General features: G+C 44.1%; 1 protein-coding gene and 2 pseudogenes across 1 annotated transcript; all 3 read right to left on the reverse strand.

Moving 5' to 3' along the window:
• Positions 1-3005: 3005 nt before the first annotated feature.
• N4bp1l1 (Nedd4 binding protein 1 like 1) lies at positions 3006-4099 on the reverse strand. The gene is made up of 2 exons (XM_039108959.1): positions 3564-4099; positions 3006-3360 (listed from the first exon to the last, which is right to left on the reverse strand). The coding sequence occupies exons 1-2, from the start codon at positions 4097-4099 to the stop codon at positions 3006-3008; spliced, it is 891 nt and encodes a 296-aa protein (XP_038964887.1).
• LOC120102149 (NEDD4-binding protein 1-like) lies at positions 12081-12721 on the reverse strand (annotated as a pseudogene).
• LOC120102150 (NEDD4-binding protein 1-like) lies at positions 19341-19981 on the reverse strand (annotated as a pseudogene).

The raw sequence follows: 25101 nt of genomic DNA on the forward strand, positions 1-25101 counted from the left end.
TGCATTTCTAAGAAATGGTGCCCTTTCCAGTGGAGATCTCCATGTAGAGGAATGAAAATTGATACATTCTCATCTCCTTGTATAAAACTCAAATCCAAATAGATCAAAGACCACCATGGAAAATCAGATACACTCAAACTACAAGAAGAGAATGTGGGTTAAAACTGGAACTGAGAAGCAAAGGGGAAAGAAAATTACTTGATCAGAGGGCAAGTGGTTTATTCTCTAAAGATCAATAAGAAAAAGAAAAAATTAAAATAAAACAAATAATAAAGAAAAAACCCAAAAGACAGAACATCAAAACAAACAAATAATAAACAGACAAAAAGAACAAAGCAACAATTGGGAGCACATAAATGTGCCAAGATATTGTAAGTAAAAAGGCACTGTAAATATGACAAAACAGAGACCAACTGAATGGGGAAAGAAGGATCTTACCAACCTTCCATCCAACAGAAGGCTAATATCTACACTCTACACAAATCTCAAAAATTTAGAATGCAGATAGCAGAATAATCCAAATAAAAATGGGGAAATTAATAAAGAATCTTAACTGGGGAATACTTAATGGCGCTGAAGCACTTAGAAGAAGGTTAAACATCCTCAGTTATCAAGTAAATGGAACTACAAACAACTCTGAGATTTCATCACTCTACACTCAGAGTGGTTAATTTGAAAACTCAGGTTACAAGAGATGCTGGCAAGGATGTGGAGACAAAGGAACCGTCCTCCAATCTTGGTGGGACCGCAAGCTGGTAGAGGCTCTCTGGAAATAAGTTTGGAAGTTCCTCAGAAATGTGGGCACAATACTCCCTTAGGACCCAGCAATACCCTTCCTGGGCACATTCCTAAAGATTACTCCAAACTAGAACAAAGACACTTCCACCACTGTGCTCATACCAGCCTTATTCATACTAGCCAGAAGCTGGAATGTACCCAGATGTCTTTCAACAGAGGAATGTATGGAGAAAATGTGGTATGTTTACTCAAGGGAGTACTACTCAACTATTTAAAAGAAGGACTTTATGAAATTCGTAGGCAAACAGTTACGACTAAAAAACTTCATCATGAGTGAGAGAATCCAAATAGTTCTTGATAGTGTTTCTATAGCTCTTAATCCTCCCTTATGGCCCACCACACATCAGAGATAGTCAATAAGAAAGGAAAATGTGAACATGGACCAGTTTAGAAAGGTTCAATTTTTCCTTTTATCACACTTTAGTCTTACATTTACAGTCCAGTCACCATCCCCATGCCATTCCACACTCATCCCAGAACACCTTCCACCTCCCACTGTCCAATGGGCTGTTCCCCAATACCTCTCCCCACCAACCAGACCTCCCCACTCCCTGAGGCCTCAAGTCTCCCTCGGCTTAGTTGCATCTATTCTATGGGACCTGAAAAGGCAGTCCTCTGCAGTATATGTGTTGGAGGCCTCCTCTCAGAAGATATATGCTGTCTGGTTGGTTGCTTGTTCTCAAAGATCTTGAGGATCCAGGTTAGTTGAGTTTTTTGGTCTTCCTGAGGGGCCTCCACGCTTCTCGGATACTCCAGCTTTGCCTTAAGACAACCACATTTCTCTCTGGCTTCTGTCCAATGGTTGTGTGAAAGTATCTACAGATGAATTCCTAAGCTGCTGGTTGGGCCTCACAGAATGCTGCCATGCGAGTCCACTCTCTGTAAGCACACCAATAGTTGTTTCCTTGGAGCAGCCACACACAGTTAGTCCAGAAAGTGGCAGCTCAGTCCTCTAGCAAACACTTCAGGGATACAGCAGCAGTCCAATTTGGTAGAGTCAGGATAGAGGTTAAGGAGCAGCAGCTGTGGCAGAAACCAGCAGTGACAGCCAGACCTCAGGCTAAGCATGCCTCAGCAAGAGGAAAAAAGACCAGGAGAGGTTCTAAGCTGTGCTTCTCTCAGTGAATGGAAGACCACTGAAGAAGAAACAAGACCCTCAAGTTCTATTTATATCCTCCATATATCACCTGTGCTCAACAGGTCTAGCCTCAGCACATCTGTCAGCTGACACCAATCAGCAAATCAGCTCAACCACACAAAGCTGCAAGCACACACACAGAGAAGATTTTGTAAGAATGTCTCCATGAAAATCAGTGATACAGCAGCAGTCCAATTTGCTAGAGTCAGGATAGCAATCAAGGACCAGCAGCTGTGGCAAAAACCAGCAGTGGCAGCCAGACCTCAGGCTAAGCATGCCTCAGCAGGAGGAAGACCAGGAGAGGTTCTCAGCTGAGCTTCTCTCAGGGAATGGGAGACCACTGAAGAAGACAGGAGACCCTCAATTTCTATTTATATCTCTCCATATATCACCTGTGCTCAACAGGTCTAGCCTCAGCACATCTGTCAACTGACATCACTCCCCCAAGCAGCTCAAGCCCACAGAAGCTGCAAGCCCCCTCCCAGAAGGTTCTGTTGGACCTTTTCCGTGTAGTTCAGGAAAAGATAGTTCAAGAAAGCAATGCAAGGAAGACAGATGAGTCCATGCATTTCCTTTGCCTGGATGCTTTCATCAACATCACTTGTCTCTTGTTGATGGCTTTCCCTGAACATTCTCCCTCCTTTGTTTGCTTCAGCTGTACCTTTCCTTCCACTCTCTGTTCCACCGAGCCCAGCCAAAGGACGTTCCAAGAACCCTTAAGGTTATACTTCAGTGAGGCAGCATTCTTCAGTGTCTTTCGGGGAGTACTCATTTCCCCTTGCTGTGGAGCAAGCATCTCATGTTGTATATAGTACATATCTCCTTCCCTTTTGTTTTCTATTCCAAGGAACGTTACACTGGGTTCCTTCACATTATGGCACTTCCCACAGTTGGCAGTTTCAACCTCCCAATCAGGGCTCCCTTTGTCCCTGGGCCCTCAGTCCAGCTTGCAGTAAATCACCAGGACAGAGAGGGCACTCAGGTCTCTAAAGTAGGGATAAGCCGCCAGAGTCTGGTAGAACATCAGGTTTTGCTCAGCGTCCGGGAAGGCCATTCACAAAGGCCACACTCAGAGCGCTTTTCTCTGCAGAATCCTGGTCCTGGGTGGAGCAACAAGGCTTGCTTGGGCTCCCTGGATATTGTGGCTTTGGATGGTGTGGCCAAATGTGCGCACATCTGACTGGGCATCGAGTTTTGGAGGCAAGTGTAGAAGAAAGTCCTCCCTTTGAAGAAATTCTTCGAGCCGAGGTCCATGTCTTCCCAGAGGGTCGTCAGGAGCCATAAATATGTCCCCCACAAAAGTGTACTGAAGCAGCCTTCTTGCGATAATTTCTCTCCAGGAGACGGACTCGGTCACAATCTCTCTAAAGTTGTCATTGGTTACAATGATGCCTACAGTCTTTTCTGCTAAGTAGAGCATGAACCTGTCGTCAAGAGAAGCAATTCTCTGCCCAAGGTTAGTCCGGGAAGGAGTGAAAGCTAATAGCCCAAGCTCCTGGAGCTGGCTTAAGAAGTGCTGTCAGGATGCCGAGTGGTTCTCCAGTGTGGGACAAACACAGTGATGTTTCTGTGGCCGAGCTTCCAAAAATATTCAACTGCAACGGCAATGCCACGGCAACTAAAGAACTTGTTCAGACCATGGGCCATTGCAACATTACTGCCATCTATAACGATATGCTTCAGATCTTCTCTGGCTGGTTCATTTCTTAAGTCCAGCTGGTATGGTATTTTCAGAATATCTTGAAATCTTTGATCCCGGGTAATGGAGGAATAGATGTGATCGCAGGGTCGGGCCAATCTTGCATCAGTATGTGAAGTTAAGTGCTGGGGCAGCAGCGCTGGGTCCGTTTGGGGAGCGTTTGGCTTGAGGTGTGGAGAGCTGCAAGAGGGAGTAGCCTCTGCACAATCCGGCTTCCTATTATTCGGACCTGTAATTCCTGTTTGCTCTTGCAAACCATTTTCAGGCCTCTGTTCCCGGGCCGCTGGGAAAGATAGTGCAGATGGTGAACCTGCCTCAGTAAGGTCCGTAAGAGGGGGTGCTTTATGTTCAATGGGCTGTCTGTCTTCAGCCTCGATTTTATCAGGCACCACAGGTTCACATTTAAGCACTTCCTGTTCTCTTGCTTCCCCTGCGGTTGGTCTTTCAAGCCTTTGTAATATCATGGCTACTTTTGCTCCTAGCACACCTATTTCTTGTTGTTGCCCAGCTAGCTTTGCAACCTTTTTTGAGAGAATTTCTAGTTGTAGATGTCTATTTTTCAGTTCTTCTAAGAGGAAATATATGAAGATTGCAACTGAAAATTGGTAGACGCTTATGCCTGAAATCACACATGCAATCAGCAAAGTCAAGGCTTTCTCAACTATCTTCTGGTAGTCTCCAATCTTTACACTTGTGTGTGAGGGATCAGCACTGGAATTTTCCATTGGTAATGCAGTCAAAGTCTGCCTATACAAGGAAAAGTGTCTTTTCTGTTGACTTGGTAAGGCTTACCTTGTCTGAGTCCTCTGATCGGTGCCTTGCTCTGGCCTTAAGTCTCCAGGGGTTCCAGAGTTGCAGAATGTCTCTGGGTCCCCTGCAGAGCTTGAGGAAATGATTCTTCCTCTGGAGACAACATTGGTGAATGTCTCTTCTGGAGCTTTCTCTCAGAGGACCTGTGGGCTGTATTGGTGGATAATCACTTTGGGTTTGCCCCCGATGTAAACCCCCCAAATAAACCGGATGTACCTTTTAATTGCCAGAAGAAATTATAGTCTCACCTGCTTAATTTTGAATAAGTTCTTGTTCTTCATGAATTCTGGTAGAATGGTTCAATTCCAACACCTGTCCGAGATGACTGATTCAACCCGTCCTCTCCAAACTTTACAGGGCTTTGCCCAAAATAATTCAGTCTATTGTTCTGATCTTCTGACTTATTCTTAGCCTCTGCTTTGAATGGTCTATGTACACACTCACAACGGAGCTCCAGTGCACTCCAATGATCTCAGCTAATGCACTCCCAACTGAAGGCAACTCTGCTAATGGACAAAAACTCTCCCTTCTTTGCTGTGCTTATATAGGAGAGGTGGGTGTATCCAATCTCTGACACACCCTCTGTACTCTGATTGAAAATTTTGTCTGCCTTCCAGTAGGATTATCTTGTTTGGGATTAAAGGCGTGTATGAAGGGTGTGTCCAGAATGATCACACTGACCTTGCAATTCCCTAGATGGGATCAGGGCAGCCACTTTGCTGGATCAATTTACCTCCTCAATTGGGGCGGAGGTGTTGGCAGTCATTTGTTTATCCTGACTTGTTGCATGCTTTGTTGGCCAAAGACGGTTTATGCCCAACACACACAGAAATCAAATACAATCCCATCAAATCAATGCTAGACATCTAAATACTAGAGGAAAAAGAAAGAGTTTTATTTGAGTTCTACCCTGTCGCAGACAACAGTGAATGAGTATGCCCACACACTTGACCTCAGCCCACATGGTACAAACCAGCCCCAGGCACACAGAGCCCTGGCTAGCACTGCACAGCAGTGTCTCAGAATATTTGGTAGTAATATGAACCCCCAAAATGGTGTGCTTACCAAAAAGGACTGTTTGTAGTTGAGGTGTTTCTCCGTCATAGCACACGAATTTAAACCCTCAGCTTGGACTATAGTTATGCTCTTTTATACAGCTGGGTTAGATGGAGTGACCAGTGTTTGAAAGGGAAGGTATATTTGAAAAGTAGACTCTGTGATAAAGCACAGGAAGATGTGATGAAGAGGATATGCCTGAATTGTTTGTGTACAGAGAGAAGAGCCTGGCTGCTTAGAAGAAAGCACTGTGGAGGAATGTTCATGAGAGAAGACACACTTTTCCCAAGAGTGTTTTGTAGGGACTGGTTGAGTAGACATATAGGTAGGCAGGAAGAAGTCCAAATGACCTAGTGAATGGAGGAAGAGGAAGAAGAATCAGGAGGAGGAAGAGGAGGAGCAAAAGAAGGAGAAGGAGGACAAGAAGGACGAAGAAAAGGAGGAGGTGGTAAAGAAGAATATTTGATCATAATGTCATGTTACAGGGAGGGGCCTTTTCAGCATCAAATCCCCCATTGTTCGGAGTCTCATCTGTGCTTGCCTACAGATCGCCTTGTGTCTTCCCACTTGTTCCAGTTAGCTCTGAGGCCCAGAGATTTCCCATTACCAATACATGTCTCTCTATCTCCATGATCCCATACCCTGCCTTACCCGATGACCAACTCAGAACCCTCTGTCCATCTACCCTCAAGCTCTATTTTATTTCTCCTTCTGAGAAGGGTTCAATACTTCTCCAACTTTTCTCTGTGTTGTGCGCCTTTGGAGGTTCTTTGGATCCTGTTTACTTTATCTTGTATTTTACAGGTAATATCCATTACAGGTGAATAGATACCACATAAGTTATTTGTGTCTGTTTGATCTCACTCATGATCAATTAGAACTACACCTGAACTCTCAACAGAGGCTCTGAAACACAGAAATTGCTGGGCATGTGTTTTACACACATTATACAATACAACTGCTAACTTACACTAATATACCCAGAAAAACTTTCATTCTCGACTAAGGAAGGAAAGTAGATTCCCATGACCGATTCTAATATAAACTTTGACTCCCAAACACAGCCCTACAAAGATATTAGAAATAAACCTGCAACTGGAGGAGGATTACTATATTCAAGAAAACGTGGTAGATAATTTCACAGCACCAAAAAGAAAAGTGGAAACAAATACACAAACACAGTCACAACCTCCCACTCCCACACACACACTGCTGCCGCAACGAAAACCATCAGCACCACAACAGTTATCTAAATTACCGAAAATAACCATCATTAGTTATTACCATCTTTCAACATGGAAGGACTCAACTCCAACCTAACAGGCAAAAGATAATACAATAGATGCAAAAGAAATTCTTCAATCTGCTACACACGAGAATCAGAACTCAGCAACAAAGGCAGTTGCAGCTTTGGAATAAAGCCCTGAATTTAAAATTCCAAGCAGTCTGACACATCCAAAAAGCTGGAGCAGACATGTTAATGTCGAGGAAAAAAAAATTTCTACCATGTTGAGTCCAAAGACATGGTGAGGGAGATATTATACCCATCAATGATAAACCCAACAAGATTACATCTTGATTGTGCTCCAAACACTAGCACACTCAGAACCATAAAAGTAACATTACTCCAGGTTGAATTTTTAGAGAAAACCACACATTAATGGTAGGAGATCTCAGCACCACATCCTATCCAATTATTATAAATTTACAAGAATCTTTTTCTTCTATTCCTTTGCATCTTCACGAACGTAAAACATTCGCCTTTGGTTGGTATGCTTGTAGTTTTAAGGAACCCATGCATCCATATCATTGGAAAGTTTCGTCTCACTGAAGGACAATTCCACTACAGTGTGTAAAAAAATGTATTGCTGCTTCAAAATAAGAAGGTAGGAACCATCCCCCATGACCTCAAGCTCTATTGCAGAGCAATAGAGATAAAGAGTGCCCAGTACAAGGAAAGGCAGGAGGATCAAGGGAATAGAATTGAAGACCCGGGAATGAACTCACACACCTAAGGTCATTTGACCTTGACAAAGGAGCTAAAATCACCCAATAGAAAAAATACCTAATTTTCAAGAAATGGTGCTCTTTCCAGTGGAGATCCCCTTGTGGAGGAATGGAAATTGATACATTCTCATCTCTTGTACAAAGCTCAACACCAAGTAGATCAAAGACCACCATATAAAACTAGATACACTGAAAATAAAAGAAGAGAATGTGGGTCAGATCCTGGAACTGAGAGGCAAAGGGGAAAGAAAGTCACTTGGTCAGAAGGCAAATGGTTTATGTTCTAAGGCCAAAAAGGAAAAGAAAAAATTCAAACAAATACCAAATCAAAAAAGAAAGAAAATCCCAAACGATAAAAAATGAAAACATAAATAACAAACTGACAAAAAGAACAAAGCAACAAATGGGACCACATGAATGTGGAAAGGTCCTGTAAGTAATATGGCCGTGTAAATCGGGACAAAACAGAGACCAACTGAATGGGGAAAGAAAGATCTTACCTACCCTCCATCCAATAGAAGGCTAATATCTACACTCTACAAAGCTCTCAAAAATTTAGAATGCAGATAGCAGAGTAAGCCAGATAAAAATGGGGAATTTGAGAAAGAATCTTAAGTGGGGAATACTGAATGGCCCCGAAGCAATTAAAAAAAGGTTAAACATCCTGAGTACTCAAGTAAATGCAAATACAAACAACCCTGAGATTTTGTCTCCCAACAGGCAGAGTGTCTAAGTAAAAACTCAGGTGACAACAGATGCTGGCAAGGATGTGGAGACATAGGAACCGTCCTCCAATCTTTGTGGGACCGAAAGCTGGTAGAAGCACTCTGGAAATCAGTCTGCAAGTTCCTCAGAATGTGGACACAATACTCCCTTAGGACCCAGCAATACCCTTCCTGGGCATATCTCCAAAAATTGCTCCACCCTAGAACAAGGACGATTTCTCCTCTATGCTCAAAGCACCCTTATTCATACGAGCAAGAGGCTGGAAAGTAACCAGACGTCTTTCAACAGAGGAATGTATGGAGAGAGTGTGGTATGTTTACTCAAGGGAGTACTACTCAAATATTTAAAAGAAGGACTTTATGAAATTAGTAGGCAAACCGTTAGGACTAGGAAAATATCATCATGAGTGAGATAACAATCGATGCAAAAGAAATTCTTCAATCTGCTACACACAAGAAACATACCTCAGCAGCAAAGGCAGTTGCAGATTTGGAATAAAGTCCTGAATTTAAAATTCCAAGCAATCTGACACACCCAAAAAGCTGGAGCAGATGTTTTAATGTCGAGGAAAATAAAATTTCTACCACGTTGAGTCAAAAGACATGGTGAGGGAGATATTATACCCATCAAAGATAAACCCAACAAGATTACATCTTGATTGTGAACATTCATGCTCCAAACACTAGCACACACAGAACCGTAAAAGAAGCATTACTCCAGCTTGAATTTTTAGAGAAAACCACACATTAATAGTAGGAGATCTCATCACCACACCCTATCAAATTATTATAAATTTACAAGAATCTTTTCCTACTATTCCTTTGCATCTTCACGAATGTAAAACATTGGCGTTTGGTTGGTATGCTTGTAGTTTTAAAGAACCCACGCATCCATATCATTGGAAAGTTTAGTCTCACTGAACGGTAATTCCACGACAGTGTATAAGAAATGTGTTGCTGCTTCACAATAAGAAGGTAGGAACCATCCCCCATGATCTCAACCTCTATTGCGGAGCAATAGAGATAAAGAGTGCCCAGTACAAGGAAAGGCAGGAAGATCAAGGGAACAGAATTGAAGACCCGGGAATGAACTCACACACCTATGGTCACTTGACCCTGACAAAGGAGCTAAAATCACCCAATAGGAAAAAGACCTACTTTTCAAGAAATGGTGCTCTTTCCAGTGGAGATCTCCTCGTGGAGGAAAGGAAATTGATACATTCTCATCTCCTTGTACAAAGCTCAACTCCAAGTAGATCAAAGACCGCCATGCAAAACCAGATACTCTGAAACTGAAAGAAGAGAATGTGGGTCAGATCCTGGAACTGAGAGGCAAAGGGGAAAGAAAGTTCCTTGATCAGAAGGCAAATGGTTTATGCTCTAAGATCAAAAAGAAAAGGGAATAATTGAAGCAAATACCAAATCAAAAAAGAAAGAAAAACCCAAACGATAAAAAATAAAAACGAAAATAACAAACCGACCAAAAGAACAAAGCAAAAAATGGGACCACATGAATTCGGAAAGATCCTGTAAGTAATATGGCCGTGTAAATAGGACAAAACAGAGACCAACTGAATGGGGAAAGAAAGATCTTACCAAACCTCCATCCAATAGAAGGCTAATATCTACACTCTACAAAGATCTCAAAAATTTAGAATGCAGATAGCAGAATAAGCCAAATAAAAGTGGGGAAATTATGAAAGAACCTTAAGTGGGGAGTACTGAATGGCCCCGAAGCAATGAGAAAAAGGTTAAACATCCTCAGTAATCAAGTAAATGCAATTACAAACAACCCTGCGATTTCGTCTCCCAACAGGCAGAGTGGCTAAGTTCAAAACTCAGGTGACAACAGATGCTGGCAAGGATGTGGAGACAAAGGAACCATCCTCCTATCTAGGTGGGACCGAAAGCTGGTAGAGGCTCTCTGGAAATCGGTCTGGAAGTTCCTCAGAAATGTGGACAAAATGCTCCTTTAGGACCCAGCAATACTATTCCTGGGCACATTCCCAAAGCTTGCTCCAACCTAGAACAAAGACACTTCCACCACTGTGCTCATAGCAGCCTTATTCATACTAGCCAGGAGCCAGAAAGTACCCAGATGTCTTTCAACAGAGGAATGTATGGAGAAAATGTGGCACGTTTACTCAAGGGAGTACTACTCAACTATTTAAAAGAAGGACTTTATGAAATTCGTAGGCAAACCGTCAGGACTAGAAAATATCATCATGAGTGAGATAACCTAAAAAGCTTCTTCACAGTGTTTCTTAAACTCTTCATCCTCCCTTATGGCCCACCACCCATCGGAGAAAGAGAACAAGAAAGGATAATGTGAACATGGACCAGTTTAGAAAGGTTCAATTTTTCCTTTTATTATACTTTAGTCTTACATTTACAGTCCAGTCATCATCCCCATGCCATTCCACACTCATCCCAGAACACCTCCCACCTCCCACTGTCCAATGGGCTGTTCCCCAATACCTCTCCCCACCAACCAGACCTCCCCACTCCCTGAGGCCTCAAGTCTCCCTCGGCTTAGTTGCATCTATTCTATGGGACCTGAAAAGGCAGTCCTCTGCAGTATATGTGTTGGAGGCCTCCTCTCAGAAGATATACGCTGTCTGGTTGGTTGCTTGTTCTCTAAGATCTTGAGGATCCAGGTTAGTTGAGTCCTTTTGGTCTTCCCGAGGGGCCTCCACGCTTCTCAGATCCTCCAGCTTCTCCTTAAGAGAACCACATTTCTCTCTGGCTTCTGTCCAATGGTTGTGTGAAAGTACCTCCAGATGAATTCGTAAGCTGCTGGTTGGGCCTCACAGAATGCTGCCATGCGAGTCTCCTCTCTGTAAGCACACAAATAGTTGTTTCCTTGGAGCAGCCACACTCAGTTTGTCCAGAAAGTGGCAGCTCAGTCCGCCAGCAAACACTTCAGGGATACAGCAGCACTCCAATTTGGTAGAGTCAGGATAGCAGTCAAGGAGCAGCAGCTGTGGCAGAAACCAGCAGTGACAGCCAGACCTCAGGCTAAGCATGCCTCAGCAGGAGGAAGACCAGGAGAGGTTCTCAGCTGTGCTTCTCTCAGGGAATGGAAGACCACTGAAGAAGACACGAGACCCTCAAGTTCTATTTCTATCCCTCCATATATCACCTGTGCTCAACAGGTCTAGCCTCAGCACATCTGTCAGCTGACATCACTCGGCCAAGCAGTTCAAGCCCGCAGAAGCTGCAAGCCCACTCCCAGAAGGTTTTGTTGGACCGTTCTCCGTGGAGTTCAGGAAAAGGTAGCTCAACCAAGCAATGCAAGGAAGACAGATGAGTCCATGCATTTCGTTTGCCTGGATTCTTTCATCAACATCACTCGTCTCTTTTGTTGCTGGCTTTCCCTGAACATTCTCCCTCCCATGTTTGCTTCAGCTGTACCTTTCCTTCACCTCTCTGTTCCACTGAGCCCAGCCAAAGGACGTTCCGAGAACCCTTAAGGTTCTACTTCCGTGAGGCAGCATTCTTCAGTGTCTTTCGGGGAGTACTCATTTCCCCTTGCTGTGGAGCGAGCATCTCATGTTGTATACAGCACATATCCCCTTCCCTTTTGTTTTCTATCCCAATGAACATTACACTGGGTTCCTTCACATTATGGCACTTCCCGCAGTTGGCAGTTCCAACCTCCCACCCAGGGCTCCCATTGTCCCTGGGCACTCAGGACAGCTTGCAGCAAATCACCAGGACGGAGAGGGCACTCGGGACTCTCAAGTAGGGATGAGCCGCCAGAATCTGGTCGAACATCAGGTTTTGCTCAGCGTCCGGGAAGGCCATTCACAAAGGCCACCCTCAGAGCGCTTTTCTCTGCAGAAGCCTGGTCCTGGGTGGAGCACCAGGGCTTGCTTGGGCTCCCTGGCTATTGTGGCTCTGGATGGCGTGGCCAAATGTGCGCACATCTGACTGGGCATCGAGTTTTGGAGGCGTGTGTAGAAGAAAGGCCTCCCTTCGAAGAAATTCTCCGAGCCGAGGTCCATGTCTTCCCAGAGGGTCGTCAGGAACCATAAATATGTCCCCCACAAAAGTGTACTGAAGCAGCCTTCTTGCGATAATTTCTCTCCAGGACACGGACTCGGTCACAAACTCTCTCAAGTTGTCATTGGTTACAATGATGCCACCAGTCTTTTCTGCTAAGTGGAGCAGGAACCTGTCGTCATGAGAAGCAATTCTCTGCCCAAGGTTCGTCCGGGAAGGAGTGAAAGCTAATAGCCCAAGCTCCCGGAGCTGGCTTAAGAAGTGCTGCTCTGTGGCATCAGGATGCCGACCGGTTCTCCAGTGTGGGACAAACACAGTGATGTTTCTGTGGCCGAGCTTCCAAAAATATTCAACTGCAACGGCAATGCCACGGCAACTAAAGAACTTGTTCAGACCATGGGCCATTGCAACATTACTGCCATCTATAACGATATGCTTCAGATCTTCTCTGGCTGGTTCATTTCTTAAGTCCAGCTGGTATGGTATTTTCAGAATATCTTGAAATCTTTGATCCCGGGTAATGGAGGAATAGATTTGATCGCAGGGTCGAGCCAATCTTGCATCAGTATGTGAAGTTAAGTGCTGGGGCAGCAGCGCTGGGTCCGTTTGGGGAGCCTTTGGCTTGAGGTGAGGAGAGCTGCAAGAGCGAGGAGGCTCCGCACAGTCCGGCTTCCTATTATTCGGACCTGAAATTCCTGTTTGCTCTTGCAAACCATTTTCAGGCCTCTGTTCCCGGGCCGCTGGGAAAGATAGTGCAGATGGTGAACCTGCCTCAGTAAGGTCCGTAAGAGGGGGTGCTGTATGTTCAATGGGCTGTCTGTCTTCAGCCTCGATTTTATCAGGCACCACAGGTTCACAATTAAGCACTTCCTGTTCTCTTGCTTCCTCTGCCGTTGGTCTTTCAAGCCTTTGTAATATCATGGCTACTTTTGCCCCTAGCGCACCTATTTCTTGTTGTTGCCCAGCTAGCTTTGCAACCTTTTTTGAGAGAATTTCTAGTTGTAGATGTCTATTTTTCAGTTCTTCTAAGAGGAAATATATGAAGATTGCAACTGAAAATTGGTAGACGCTTATGCCCGAAATCACACATGCAATCAGCAAAGTCAAGGCTTTCTCAACTATCTTCTGGTAGTCTCCAATCTTTACACTTGTGTGTGAGGGATCGGCCCTGGAATTTTCCATTGGTAATGCAGTCAAAGTCTGCCTATACAAGGTAAAGTGTCTTTTCTGTTGACTTGGTAAGGCTTACCTTGTCTGAGTCCTCTGATCGGTGCCTTGCTCTGGCCTTAAGTCTCCAGTGGTTCCAGAGTTGCAGAATGTCTCTGGGTCCCCTGCAGAGCTTGAGGAAATGATTCTTCCTCTGGAGACAACCTTGGTGAATGTCTCTTCTGGAGCTTTTTCTCAGAGGACCTGTGGGCTGTATTGGTGGATAATCACTTTGGGTTTGCCCCCGATGTAAACCCCCCAAATAAACCAGATGTACCTTTTAATTGCCAGAAGAAATTATAGTCTCACCTGCTTAATTTTGAATAAGTTCTTGTTCTTCCTGAATTCTGGTAGACTGTTTCAATTCCAACAGCTCTCCAAGATGAGTGATTCAACCCGGACTCTCCAAACTTCACAGGGCTTTGCTCAAAATAATTCTGTCTATTGTTCTGATCTTCTGACTCCTCCTTATTCTCTGCGTTGAATGGTCTATGGACACACTCTCAACGGAGCTCAAGTGCACTGCAATGCGCTCGGCTAATGCACTCCCAACTGCAGGCAACTCTGCTCACGGACAAAAACTCTCCCTTCTTTTGCTGTGCTTATATAGGAGAGATGGGTGTATCCAATCTCTGACACACCCTCTGTACTCTGATTGAACAATTTGTCTGCCTTCCAGTAGGATTAGCTTGTTTGGGATTAAAGGCGTGTATGAAGGGTGTGTCCAGAAGGATCACACTGAGCTTGCAATTCCCTTGATGTGATCAGAGCGGCCACATTTCTGGATCAATTTACCTCCACGATTGGGCAGAGTGGTTGGCAGTCATTTGTTTATCCTGACTTGTTGTATGCTTTGTTGGCCAAAGCGGTTGTATGCCCAACACACACAGAAATCAAATACAATCCATCAAATCGGTGCTAGACATCTAAATACTAGAGGAAAAAGAAAGAGTTGTGTATGCATTCTACCATGCCTCGGTCCCCAGTGAATGAATATGCCCACACACTTGACCTCAGCCCACATGGTACAGACAAGCCCTGGACACACAGAGCCCTGGCTACCACTGCACAGCACTGTTTCAGGATATGTGGTAGTAATGTGAACCCCCAAAATGGTGTGTTTAGCTAAAAGGACTGTTTGTAGTTGAGGTGTTTCTCTGTCATAGCGCATGATTTTAAACCCGCTGCATGGACTGTAGATGTGCACTTTTTATACAGCTGGGTTAGAAGGAGTGACCAGTGTTTGAAAGGGAAGGTATATTTGAAAAGTAGACTGTGTGATAAATCACAGGAAGATGTGATGAAGAGGATATGCCTGAATTGTTTGGGTACAGAGAGAAGAGCCTGGCTGCTTAGAAGAACGCACTGTGGAGGAATGAAAATGAGAGAAGACACACTTTTCCCAAGAGGGTTTTCTAGGGACTGGTGGATTAGACGTGGAGGTAGGCAGGGAGAAGTCCAAATGAGCTAGTGAATGGAGGAAGAGGAAGAAGCATGAGGAGGAGGAGGAGGAGGAGGAGGAGGAGGAGGACAAGAAGGAGAAGGAGGACAAGGAGGACAAAGAAAAGGAGGAGGAGGAGAAGAAGAATGTTTGATCATAATGTCATGTTACAGGGAGGGGCCACTTCAGGATCAAATCCCCCATTGTTAGGAGTCTCATCTGTGCTTGCCGACAGATCACCTTGTGTCTTCCCACTTGTTCCAGTAAGCTCTCAGGCCCAGAGATGTCCCATTACCAATACACGTCTCTCTACCTCCATGATCCCATACCCTGCCTTACCTGATGACCAACTCGGAACCCTCTGTCCATCTACCCTCAACCTCTATTTTCTTTCTCCTTGTTAGAAGGGTTCAATACTTCTCCAACTTTTCTCTGTGTTGTGCGGCTTTGGAGATTCTTTTTATCCTGTTTACTTTATCTTGTATTTTACAGGTAATATCCCTTACAGGTGAATAGATACCACATAAGTTATTTGTGTCTGTTTGATCTCACTCATGATCAATGAGAATTAAACCTGATTTCTCAACAGAGGCCCTGAAACACAGAAGTTGCTGGGCAGGTGTTTTATAGATATTATACAATAAAACTGCTAACATACACTAATATACCCAGCAAAACTTTCATTCTCGACAAAGGAAGGAAACTAGATTCCCATGACCGATTCTAATATAAACTTTGACTCCCACACACAGCCCTACAAAGATATTAGAAAGAAACCTGCATCTGGAGGAGGATTACTATATTCAACAAAACGGGGTAGATAATTTCACAGCACCAAAAAGAAAAGTGGAACACAAACCCACAAACTCAGGCCCCACCTCCCACTCCTCCACAACACTGCTGTCGCCGCCAAAACCATCACCACCACAACAGTTATCTAAATTACTGAAATTAACCATCATTAGTTATTAACATCTTTCAACATCGAAGGACTCGACTCCAACCTAATAGGCAAAAGATAATACAATCGATGCAAAAGAAATTCTTCAATCTGCTACACACAAGAAACATACCTCAGCAGCAAAGGCAGTTGCAGATTTGGAATAAAGTCCTGAATTTAAAATTCCAAGCAATCTGACACACCCAAAAAGCTGGAGCAGATGTTTTAATGTCGAGGAAAATAGAATTTCTACCACGTTGAGTCAAAAGACATGGTGAGGGAGATATTATACCCATCAAAGATAAACCCAACAAGATTACATCTTGATTGTGAACATTCATGCTCCAAACACTAGCACACACAGAACCGTAAAAGAAGCATTACTCCAGCTTGAATTTTTAGAGAAAACCACACATTAATAGTAGGAGATCTCATCACCACACCCTATCAAATTATTATAAATTTACAAGAATCTTTTCCTACTATTCCTTTGCATCTTCACGAATGTAAAACATTGGCGTTTGGTTGGTATGCTTGTAGTTTTAAAGAACCCACGCATCCATATCATTGGAAAGTTTAGTCTCACTGAACGGTAATTCCACGACAGTGTATAAGAAATGTGTTGCTGCTTCACAATAAGAAGGTAGGAACCATCCCCCATGATCTCAACCTCTATTGCGGAGCAATAGAGATAAAGAGTGCCCAGTACAAGGAAAGGCAGGAAGATCAAGGGAACAGAATTGAAGACCCGGGAATGAACTCACACACCTATGGTCACTTGACCCTGACAAAGGAGCTAAAACCACCCAATAGGAAAAAGACCTACTTTTCAAGAAATGGTGCTCTTTCCAGTGGAGATCTCCTCGTGGAGGAAAGGAAATTGATACATTCTCATCTCCTTGTACAAAGCTCAACTCCAAGTAGATCAAAGACCGCCATGCAAAACCAGATACTCTGAAACTGAAAGAAGAGAATGTGGGTCAGATCCTGGAACTGAGAGGCAAAGGGGAAAGAAAGTTCCTTGATCAGAAGGCAAATGGTTTATGCTCTAAGATCAAAAAGAAAAGGGAATAATTGAAGCAAATACCAAATCAAAAAAGAAAGAAAAACCCAAACGATAAAAAATAAAAACGAAAATAACAAACCGACCAAAAGAACAAAGCAAAAAATGGGACCACATGAATTCGGAAAGATCCTGTAAGTAATATGGCCGTGTAAATAGGACAAAACAGAGACCAACTGAATGGGGAAAGAAAGATCTTACCAAACCTCCATCCAATAGAAGGCTAATATCTACACTCTACAAAGATCTCAAAAATTTAGAATGCAGATAGCAGAATAAGCCAAATAAAAGTGGGGAAATTATGAAAGAACCTTAAGTGGGGAGTACTGAATGGCCCCGAAGCAATGAGAAAAAGGTTAAACATCCTCAGTAATCAAGTAAATGCAATTACAAACAACCCTGCGATTTCGTCTCCCAACAGGCAGAGTGGCTAAGTTCAAAACTCAGGTGACAACAGATGCTGGCAAGGATGTGGAGACAAAGGAACCATCCTCCTATCTAGGTGGGACCGAAAGCTGGTAGAGGCTCTCTGGAAATCGGTCTGGAAGTTCCTCAGAAATGTGGACAAAATGCTCCTTTAGGACCCAGCAATACTATTCCTGGGCACATTCCCAAAGCTTGCTCCAACCTAGAACAAAGACACTTCCACCACTGTGCTCATAGCAGCCTTATTCATACTAGCCAGGAGCCAGAAAGTACCCAGATGTCTTTCAACAGAGGAATGTATGGAGAAAATGTGGCACGTTTACTCAAGGGAGTACTACTCAACTATTTAAAAGAAGGACTTTATGAAATTCGTAGGCAAACCGTCAGGACTAGAAAATATCATCATGAGTGAGATAACCTAAAAAGCTTCTTCACAGTGTTTCTTAAACTCTTCATCCTCCCTTATGGCCCACCACCCATCGGAGAAAGAGAACAAGAAAGGATAATGTGAACATGGACCAGTTTAGAAAGGTTCAATTTTTCCTTTTATTATACTTTAGTCTTACATTTACAGTCCAGTCATCATCCCCATGCCATTCCACACTCATCCCAGAACACCTCCCACCTCCCACTGTCCAATGGGCTGTTCCCCAATACCTCTCCCCACCAACCAGACCTCCCCACTCCCTGAGGCCTCAAGTCTCCCTCGGCTTAGTTGCATCTATTCTATGGGACCTGAAAAGGCAGTCCTCTGCAGTATATGTGTTGGAGGCCTCCTCTCAGAAGATATACGCTGTCTGGTTGGTTGCTTGTTCTCTAAGATCTTGAGGATCCAGGTTAGTTGAGTCCTTTTGGTCTTCCCGAGGGGCCTCCACGCTTCTCAGATCCTCCAGCTTCTCCTTAAGAGAACCACATTTCTCTCTGGCTTCTGTCCAATGGTTGTGTGAAAGTACCTCCAGATGAATTCGTAAGCTGCTGGTTGGGCCTCACAGAATGCTGCCATGCGAGTCTCCTCTCTGTAAGCACACAAATAGTTGTTTCCTTGGAGCAGCCACACTCAGTTTGTCCAGAAAGTGGCAGCTCAGTCCGCCAGCAAACACTTCAGGGATACAGCAGCACTCCAATTTGGTAGAGTCAGGATAGCAGTCAAGGAGCAGCAGCTGTGGCAGAAACCAGCAGTGACAGCCAGACCTCAGGCTAAGCATGCCTCAGCAGGAGGAAGACCAGGAGAGGTTCTCAGCTGTGCTTCTCTCAGGGAATGGAAGACCACTGAAGAAGACACGAGACCCTCAAGTTCTATTTCTATCCCTCCATATATCACCTGTGCTCAACAGGTCTAGCCTCAGCACATCTGTCAGCTGACATCACTCGGCCAAGCAGTTCAAGCCCGCAGAAGCTGCAAGCCCACTCCCAGAAGGTTTTGTTGGACCGTTCTCCGTGGAGTTCAGGAAAAGGTAGCTCAACCAAGCAATGCAAGGAAGACAGATGAGTCCATGCATTTCGTTTGCCTGGATTCTTTCATCAACATCACTCGTCTCTTTTGTTGCTGGCTTTCCCTGAACATTCTCCCTCCCATGTTTGCTTCAGCTGTACCTTTCCTTCACCTCTCTGTTCCACTGAGCCCAGCCAAAGGACGTTCCGAGAACCCTTAAGGTTCTACTTCCGTGAGGCAGCATTCTTCAGTGTCTTTCGGGGAGTACTCATTTCCCCTTGCTGTGGAGCGAGCATCTCATGTTGTATACAGCACATATCCCCTTCCCTTTTGTTTTCTATCCCAATGAACATTACACTGGGTTCCTTCACATTATGGCACTTCCCGCAGTTGGCAGTTCCAACCTCCCACCCAGGGCTCCCATTGTCCCTGGGCACTCAGGACAGCTTGCAGCAAATCACCAGGACGGAGAGGGCACTCGGGACTCTCAAGTAGGGATGAGCCGCCAGAATCTGGTCGAACATCAGGTTTTGCTCAGCGTCCGGGAAGGCCATTCACAAAGGCCACCCTCAGAGCGCTTTTCTCTGCAGAAGCCTGGTCCTGGGTGGAGCACCAGGGCTTGCTTGGGCTCCCTGGCTATTGTGGCTCTGGATGGCGTGGCCAAATGTGCGCACATCTGACTGGGCATCGAGTTTTGGAGGCGTGTGTAGAAGAAAGGCCTCCCTTCGAAGAAATTCTCCGAGCCGAGGTCCATGTCTTCCCAGAGGGTCGTCAGGAACCATAAATATGTCCCCCACAAAAGTGTACTGAAGCAGCCTTCTTGCGATAATTTCTCTCCAGGACACGGACTCGGTCACAAACTCTCTCAAGTTGTCATTGGTTACAATGATGCCACCAGTCTTTTCTGCTAAGTGGAGCAGGAACCTGTCGTCATGAGAAGCAATTCTCTGCCCAAGGTTCGTCCGGGAAGGAGTGAAAGCTAATAGCCCAAGCTCCCGGAGCTGGCTTAAGAAGTGCTGCTCTGTGGCATCAGGATGCCGACCGGTTCTCCAGTGTGGGACAAACACAGTGATGTTTCTGTGGCCGAGCTTCCAAAAATATTCAACTGCAACGGCAATGCCACGGCAACTAAAGAACTTGTTCAGACCATGGGCCATTGCAACATTACTGCCATCTATAACGATATGCTTCAGATCTTCTCTGGCTGGTTCATTTCTTAAGTCCAGCTGGTATGGTATTTTCAGAATATCTTGAAATCTTTGATCCCGGGTAATGGAGGAATAGATTTGATCGCAGGGTCGAGCCAATCTTGCATCAGTATGTGAAGTTAAGTGCTGGGGCAGCAGCGCTGGGTCCGTTTGGGGAGCCTTTGGCTTGAGGTGAGGAGAGCTGCAAGAGCGAGGAGGCTCCGCACAGTCCGGCTTCCTATTATTCGGACCTGAAATTCCTGTTTGCTCTTGCAAACCATTTTCAGGCCTCTGTTCCCGGGCCGCTGGGAAAGATAGTGCAGATGGTGAACCTGCCTCAGTAAGGTCCGTAAGAGGGGGTGCTGTATGTTCAATGGGCTGTCTGTCTTCAGCCTCGATTTTATCAGGCACCACAGGTTCACAATTAAGCACTTCCTGTTCTCTTGCTTCCTCTGCCGTTGGTCTTTCAAGCCTTTGTAATATCATGGCTACTTTTGCCCCTAGCGCACCTATTTCTTGTTGTTGCCCAGCTAGCTTTGCAACCTTTTTTGAGAGAATTTCTAGTTGTAGATGTCTATTTTTCAGTTCTTCTAAGAGGAAATATATGAAGATTGCAACTGAAAATTGGTAGACGCTTATGCCCGAAATCACACATGCAATCAGCAAAGTCAAGGCTTTCTCAACTATCTTCTGGTAGTCTCCAATCTTTACACTTGTGTGTGAGGGATCGGCCCTGGAATTTTCCATTGGTAATGCAGTCAAAGTCTGCCTATACAAGGTAAAGTGTCTTTTCTGTTGACTTGGTAAGGCTTACCTTGTCTGAGTCCTCTGATCGGTGCCTTGCTCTGGCCTTAAGTCTCCAGTGGTTCCAGAGTTGCAGAATGTCTCTGGGTCCCCTGCAGAGCTTGAGGAAATGATTCTTCCTCTGGAGACAACCTTGGTGAATGTCTCTTCTGGAGCTTTTTCTCAGAGGACCTGTGGGCTGTATTGGTGGATAATCACTTTGGGTTTGCCCCCGATGTAAACCCCCCAAATAAACCAGATGTACCTTTTAATTGCCAGAAGAAATTATAGTCTCACCTGCTTAATTTTGAATAAGTTCTTGTTCTTCCTGAATTCTGGTAGACTGTTTCAATTCCAACAGCTCTCCAAGATGAGTGATTCAACCCGGACTCTCCAAACTTCACAGGGCTTTGCTCAAAATAATTCTGTCTATTGTTCTGATCTTCTGACTCCTCCTTATTCTCTGCGTTGAATGGTCTATGGACACACTCTCAACGGAGCTCAAGTGCACTGCAATGCGCTCGGCTAATGCACTCCCAACTGCAGGCAACTCTGCTCACGGACAAAAACTCTCCCTTCTTTTGCTGTGCTTATATAGGAGAGATGGGTGTATCCAATCTCTGACACACCCTCTGTACTCTGATTGAACAATTTGTCTGCCTTCCAGTAGGATTAGCTTGTTTGGGATTAAAGGCGTGTATGAAGGGTGTGTCCAGAAGGATCACACTGAGCTTGCAATTCCCTTGATGTGATCAGAGCGGCCACATTTCTGGATCAATTTACCTCCACGATTGGGCAGAGTGGTTGGCAGTCATTTGTTTATCCTGACTTGTTGTATGCTTTGTTGGCCAAAGCGGTTGTATGCCCAACACACACAGAAATCAAATACAATCCATCAAATCGGTGCTAGACATCTAAATACTAGAGGAAAAAGAAAGAGTTGTGTATGCATTCTACCATGCCTCGGTCCCCAGTGAATGAATATGCCCACACACTTGACCTCAGCCCACATGGTACAGACAAGCCCTGGACACACAGAGCCCTGGCTACCACTGCACAGCACTGTTTCAGGATATGTGGTAGTAATGTGAACCCCCAAAATGGTGTGTTTAGCTAAAAGGACTGTTTGTAGTTGAGGTGTTTCTCTGTCATAGCGCATGATTTTAAACCCGCTGCATGGACTGTAGATGTGCACTTTTTATACAGCTGGGTTAGAAGGAGTGACCAGTGTTTGAAAGGGAAGGTATATTTGAAAAGTAGACTGTGTGATAAATCACAGGAAGATGTGATGAAGAGGATATGCCTGAATTGTTTGGGTACAGAGAGAAGAGCCTGGCTGCTTAGAAGAACGCACTGTGGAGGAATGAAAATGAGAGAAGACACACTTTTCCCAAGAGGGTTTTCTAGGGACTGGTGGATTAGACGTGGAGGTAGGCAGGGAGAAGTCCAAATGAGCTAGTGAATGGAGGAAGAGGAAGAAGCATGAGGAGGAGGAGGAGGAGGAGGAGGACAAGAAGGAGAAGGAGGACAAGGAGGACAAAGAAAAGGAGGAGGAGGAGAAGAAGAATGTTTGATCATAATGTCATGTTACAGGGAGGGGCCACTTCAGGATCAAATCCCCCATTGTTAGGAGTCTCATCTGTGCTTGCCGACAGATCACCTTGTGTCTTCCCACTTGTTCCAGTAAGCTCTCAGGCCCAGAGATGTCCCATTACCAATACACGTCTCTCTACCTCCATGATCCCATACCCTGCCTTACCTGATGACCAACTCGGAACCCTCTGTCCATCTACCCTCAACCTCTATTTTCTTTCTCCTTGTTAGAAGGGTTCAATACTTCTCCAACTTTTCTCTGTGTTGTGCGGCTTTGGAGATTCTTTTTATCCTGTTTACTTTATCTTGTATTTTACAGGTAATATCCCTTACAGGTGAATAGATACCACATAAGTTATTTGTGTCTGTTTGATCTCACTCATGATCAATGAGAATTAAACCTGATTTCTCAACAGAGGCCCTGAAACACAGAAGTTGCTGGGCAGGTGTTTTATAGATATTATACAATAAAACTGCTAACATACACTAATATACCCAGCAAAACTTTCATTCTCGACAAAGGAAGGAAACTAGATTCCCATGACCGATTCTAATATAAACTTTGACTCCCACACACAGCCCTACAAAGATATTAGAAAGAAACCTGCATCTGGAGGAGGATTACTATATTCAACAAAACGGGGTAGATAATTTCACAGCACCAAAAAGAAAAGTGGAACACAAACCCACAAACTCAGGCCCCACCTCCCACTCCTCCACAACACTGCTGTCGCCGCCAAAACCATCACCACCACAACAGTTATCTAAATTACTGAAATTAACCATCATTAGTTATTAACATCTTTCAACATCGAAGGACTCGACTCCAACCTAATAGGCAAAAGATAATACAATCGATGCAAAAGAAATTCTTCAATCTGCTACACACAAGAAACATACCTCAGCAGCAAAGGCAGTTGCAGATTTGGAATAAAGCCCTGAATTTAAAATTCCAAGCAATCTGACACACCCAAAAAGCTGGAGCAGATGTTTTAATGTCGAGGAAAATAGAATTTCTACCACGTTGAGTCAAAAGACATGGTGAGGGAGATATTATACCCATCAAAGATAAACCCAACAAGATTACATCTTGATTGTGCCCCAAACACTAGCACACTCAGAACCATAAAGAAATATTACTCCAGCTTGAATTTTTAGAGAAAACCACACATTACTAGCAGGAGATCTCAGCACTACACCCTATCCAATTATTATAAATTTACAAGAATATTTTCCTCCTATTCGTTTGCATCTTCACGAATGTAAAACATCCGTGTTTGGTTGGTATGCTTCTAGTTTTAAGGAACGCATGCATCCATATCATTGGAAAGTTTAGTCTCACTGAACGGTAATTCCAGGACAGTGTATATGAAATGTGTTGCTGCTTCAAAATAAGAAGGTAGGAACCATCGCCCATGACCTCAAGCTCTATTGCAGAGCAATAGAGATAAAGAGTGCCCAGTACAAGGAAAGGCAGGAGGATCAAGGGAATAGAATTGAAGACCTGGGAATCAACTCACCCACCTAAGGTCATTTGACCTTTGCAAAGGAGCTAAAATCACCCAATAGAAAAAAGACCTAATTTTCAAGAAATGGTGCTCTTTCCAGTGGAAATCTCCTTGTGGAGGAATGGAAAATGATACATTCTCATCTCCTTGTACAAAGCTCAACTCCAAGTAGATCTAAGACCAACATGTAAAACCAGATACACTGAAACTAAAAGAAGAGAATGTGGGTCAGATCCTAGAACTGAGAGGCAAAGGGGAAAGAAAGTCACTTGGTCAGAAGGCAAATGGTTTCTGTTCTAAGGCCAAAAAGGAAAAGAAAAAATTCAAACAAAGACCAAATCAAAAAAGAAAGAAAATCCCAAACGATAAAAAATGAAAACATCAATAACAAACTGACAAAAAGAACAAAGCAACAAATGGGACCACATGAGTGTGGAAAGATCCTGAAAGTAATATGGCCGTGTAAATAGGGACAAAACAGAGACCAACTGAATGGGGAAAGAAAGTTCTTACCAACCCTCCATCCAATAGGAGGCTAATATCTACACTCTACAAAGCTCTCAAAAATTTAGAATGCAGATAGCAGAGTAAGCCAAATAAAAATGGGGAAATTAAGAAAGAACCTTAAGTGGGGAATACGGAATGGCCCCGAAGCAATTAAAAAAAAGGTTAAACATACTCAGTACTCTAGTAAATGCAAATACAAACAACTCTGAGAGTTTGTCTCCCAACAGGCAGAGTGGCTAAGTTCAAAACTCAGGTGACATCAGATGCTGGGAAGGATGTGGAGACAAATGAACCGTCCTCCAATCTTGGTGGGACCGCAAGCTGGTAGAAGCACTCTGGAAATCAGTCTGGAACTTCCTCAGAAATGTGGAGACGATACTCCCTACCTGGGCATATCCCCAAAACTTGCTCCACCCTAGAACAAGGACGCTTTCTCCTCTATGCTCAAAGCACCCTTATTCATACTAGCGAGAAGCTGGAAAGTACCCAGATGTCTTTCAGCAGAGGAATGTATGGAGAAAATGTGGTATGTTTACTCAAGGGAGTACTACTCAACTATTTAAAAGAAGGACTTTATGAAATTCGTAGGCAAACGGGTAGGACTAGGAAAATATCATCATGAGTGAGATAACCTAAAAAGCTTCTTCACGGTGTTTCTTAATCTCATAGTCCTCCCTTATGGCCCACCACACATCAGAGAAAGTGTACAAGAAAGGATAATGTGAACATGGACCAGTTTAGAAAGGTTCAATTTTTCCTTTTATTATACTTTAGTCT

Source organism: Rattus norvegicus, chromosome 4, assembly GCF_036323735.1.
Source record: "Rattus norvegicus strain BN/NHsdMcwi chromosome 4, GRCr8, whole genome shotgun sequence".
NCBI classification, from domain to species: domain Eukaryota; kingdom Metazoa; phylum Chordata; class Mammalia; order Rodentia; family Muridae; genus Rattus; species Rattus norvegicus.

What these genes read in the sequence shown, in the direction of transcription:
- N4bp1l1 (XM_039108959.1), bottom strand. Translation starts at nt 4,099, where the DNA reads ATGATATTACAAAGGCTTGAAAGACCAACCGCAGGGGAAGCAAGAGAA. An exon ending in ATGGCCCATGGTCTGAACAA is followed by an intron (nt 3,361 to 3,563) that starts GTTCTTTAGTTG and finishes TCTTGACGACAG; the next exon opens with GTTCATGCTCTACTTAGCAG.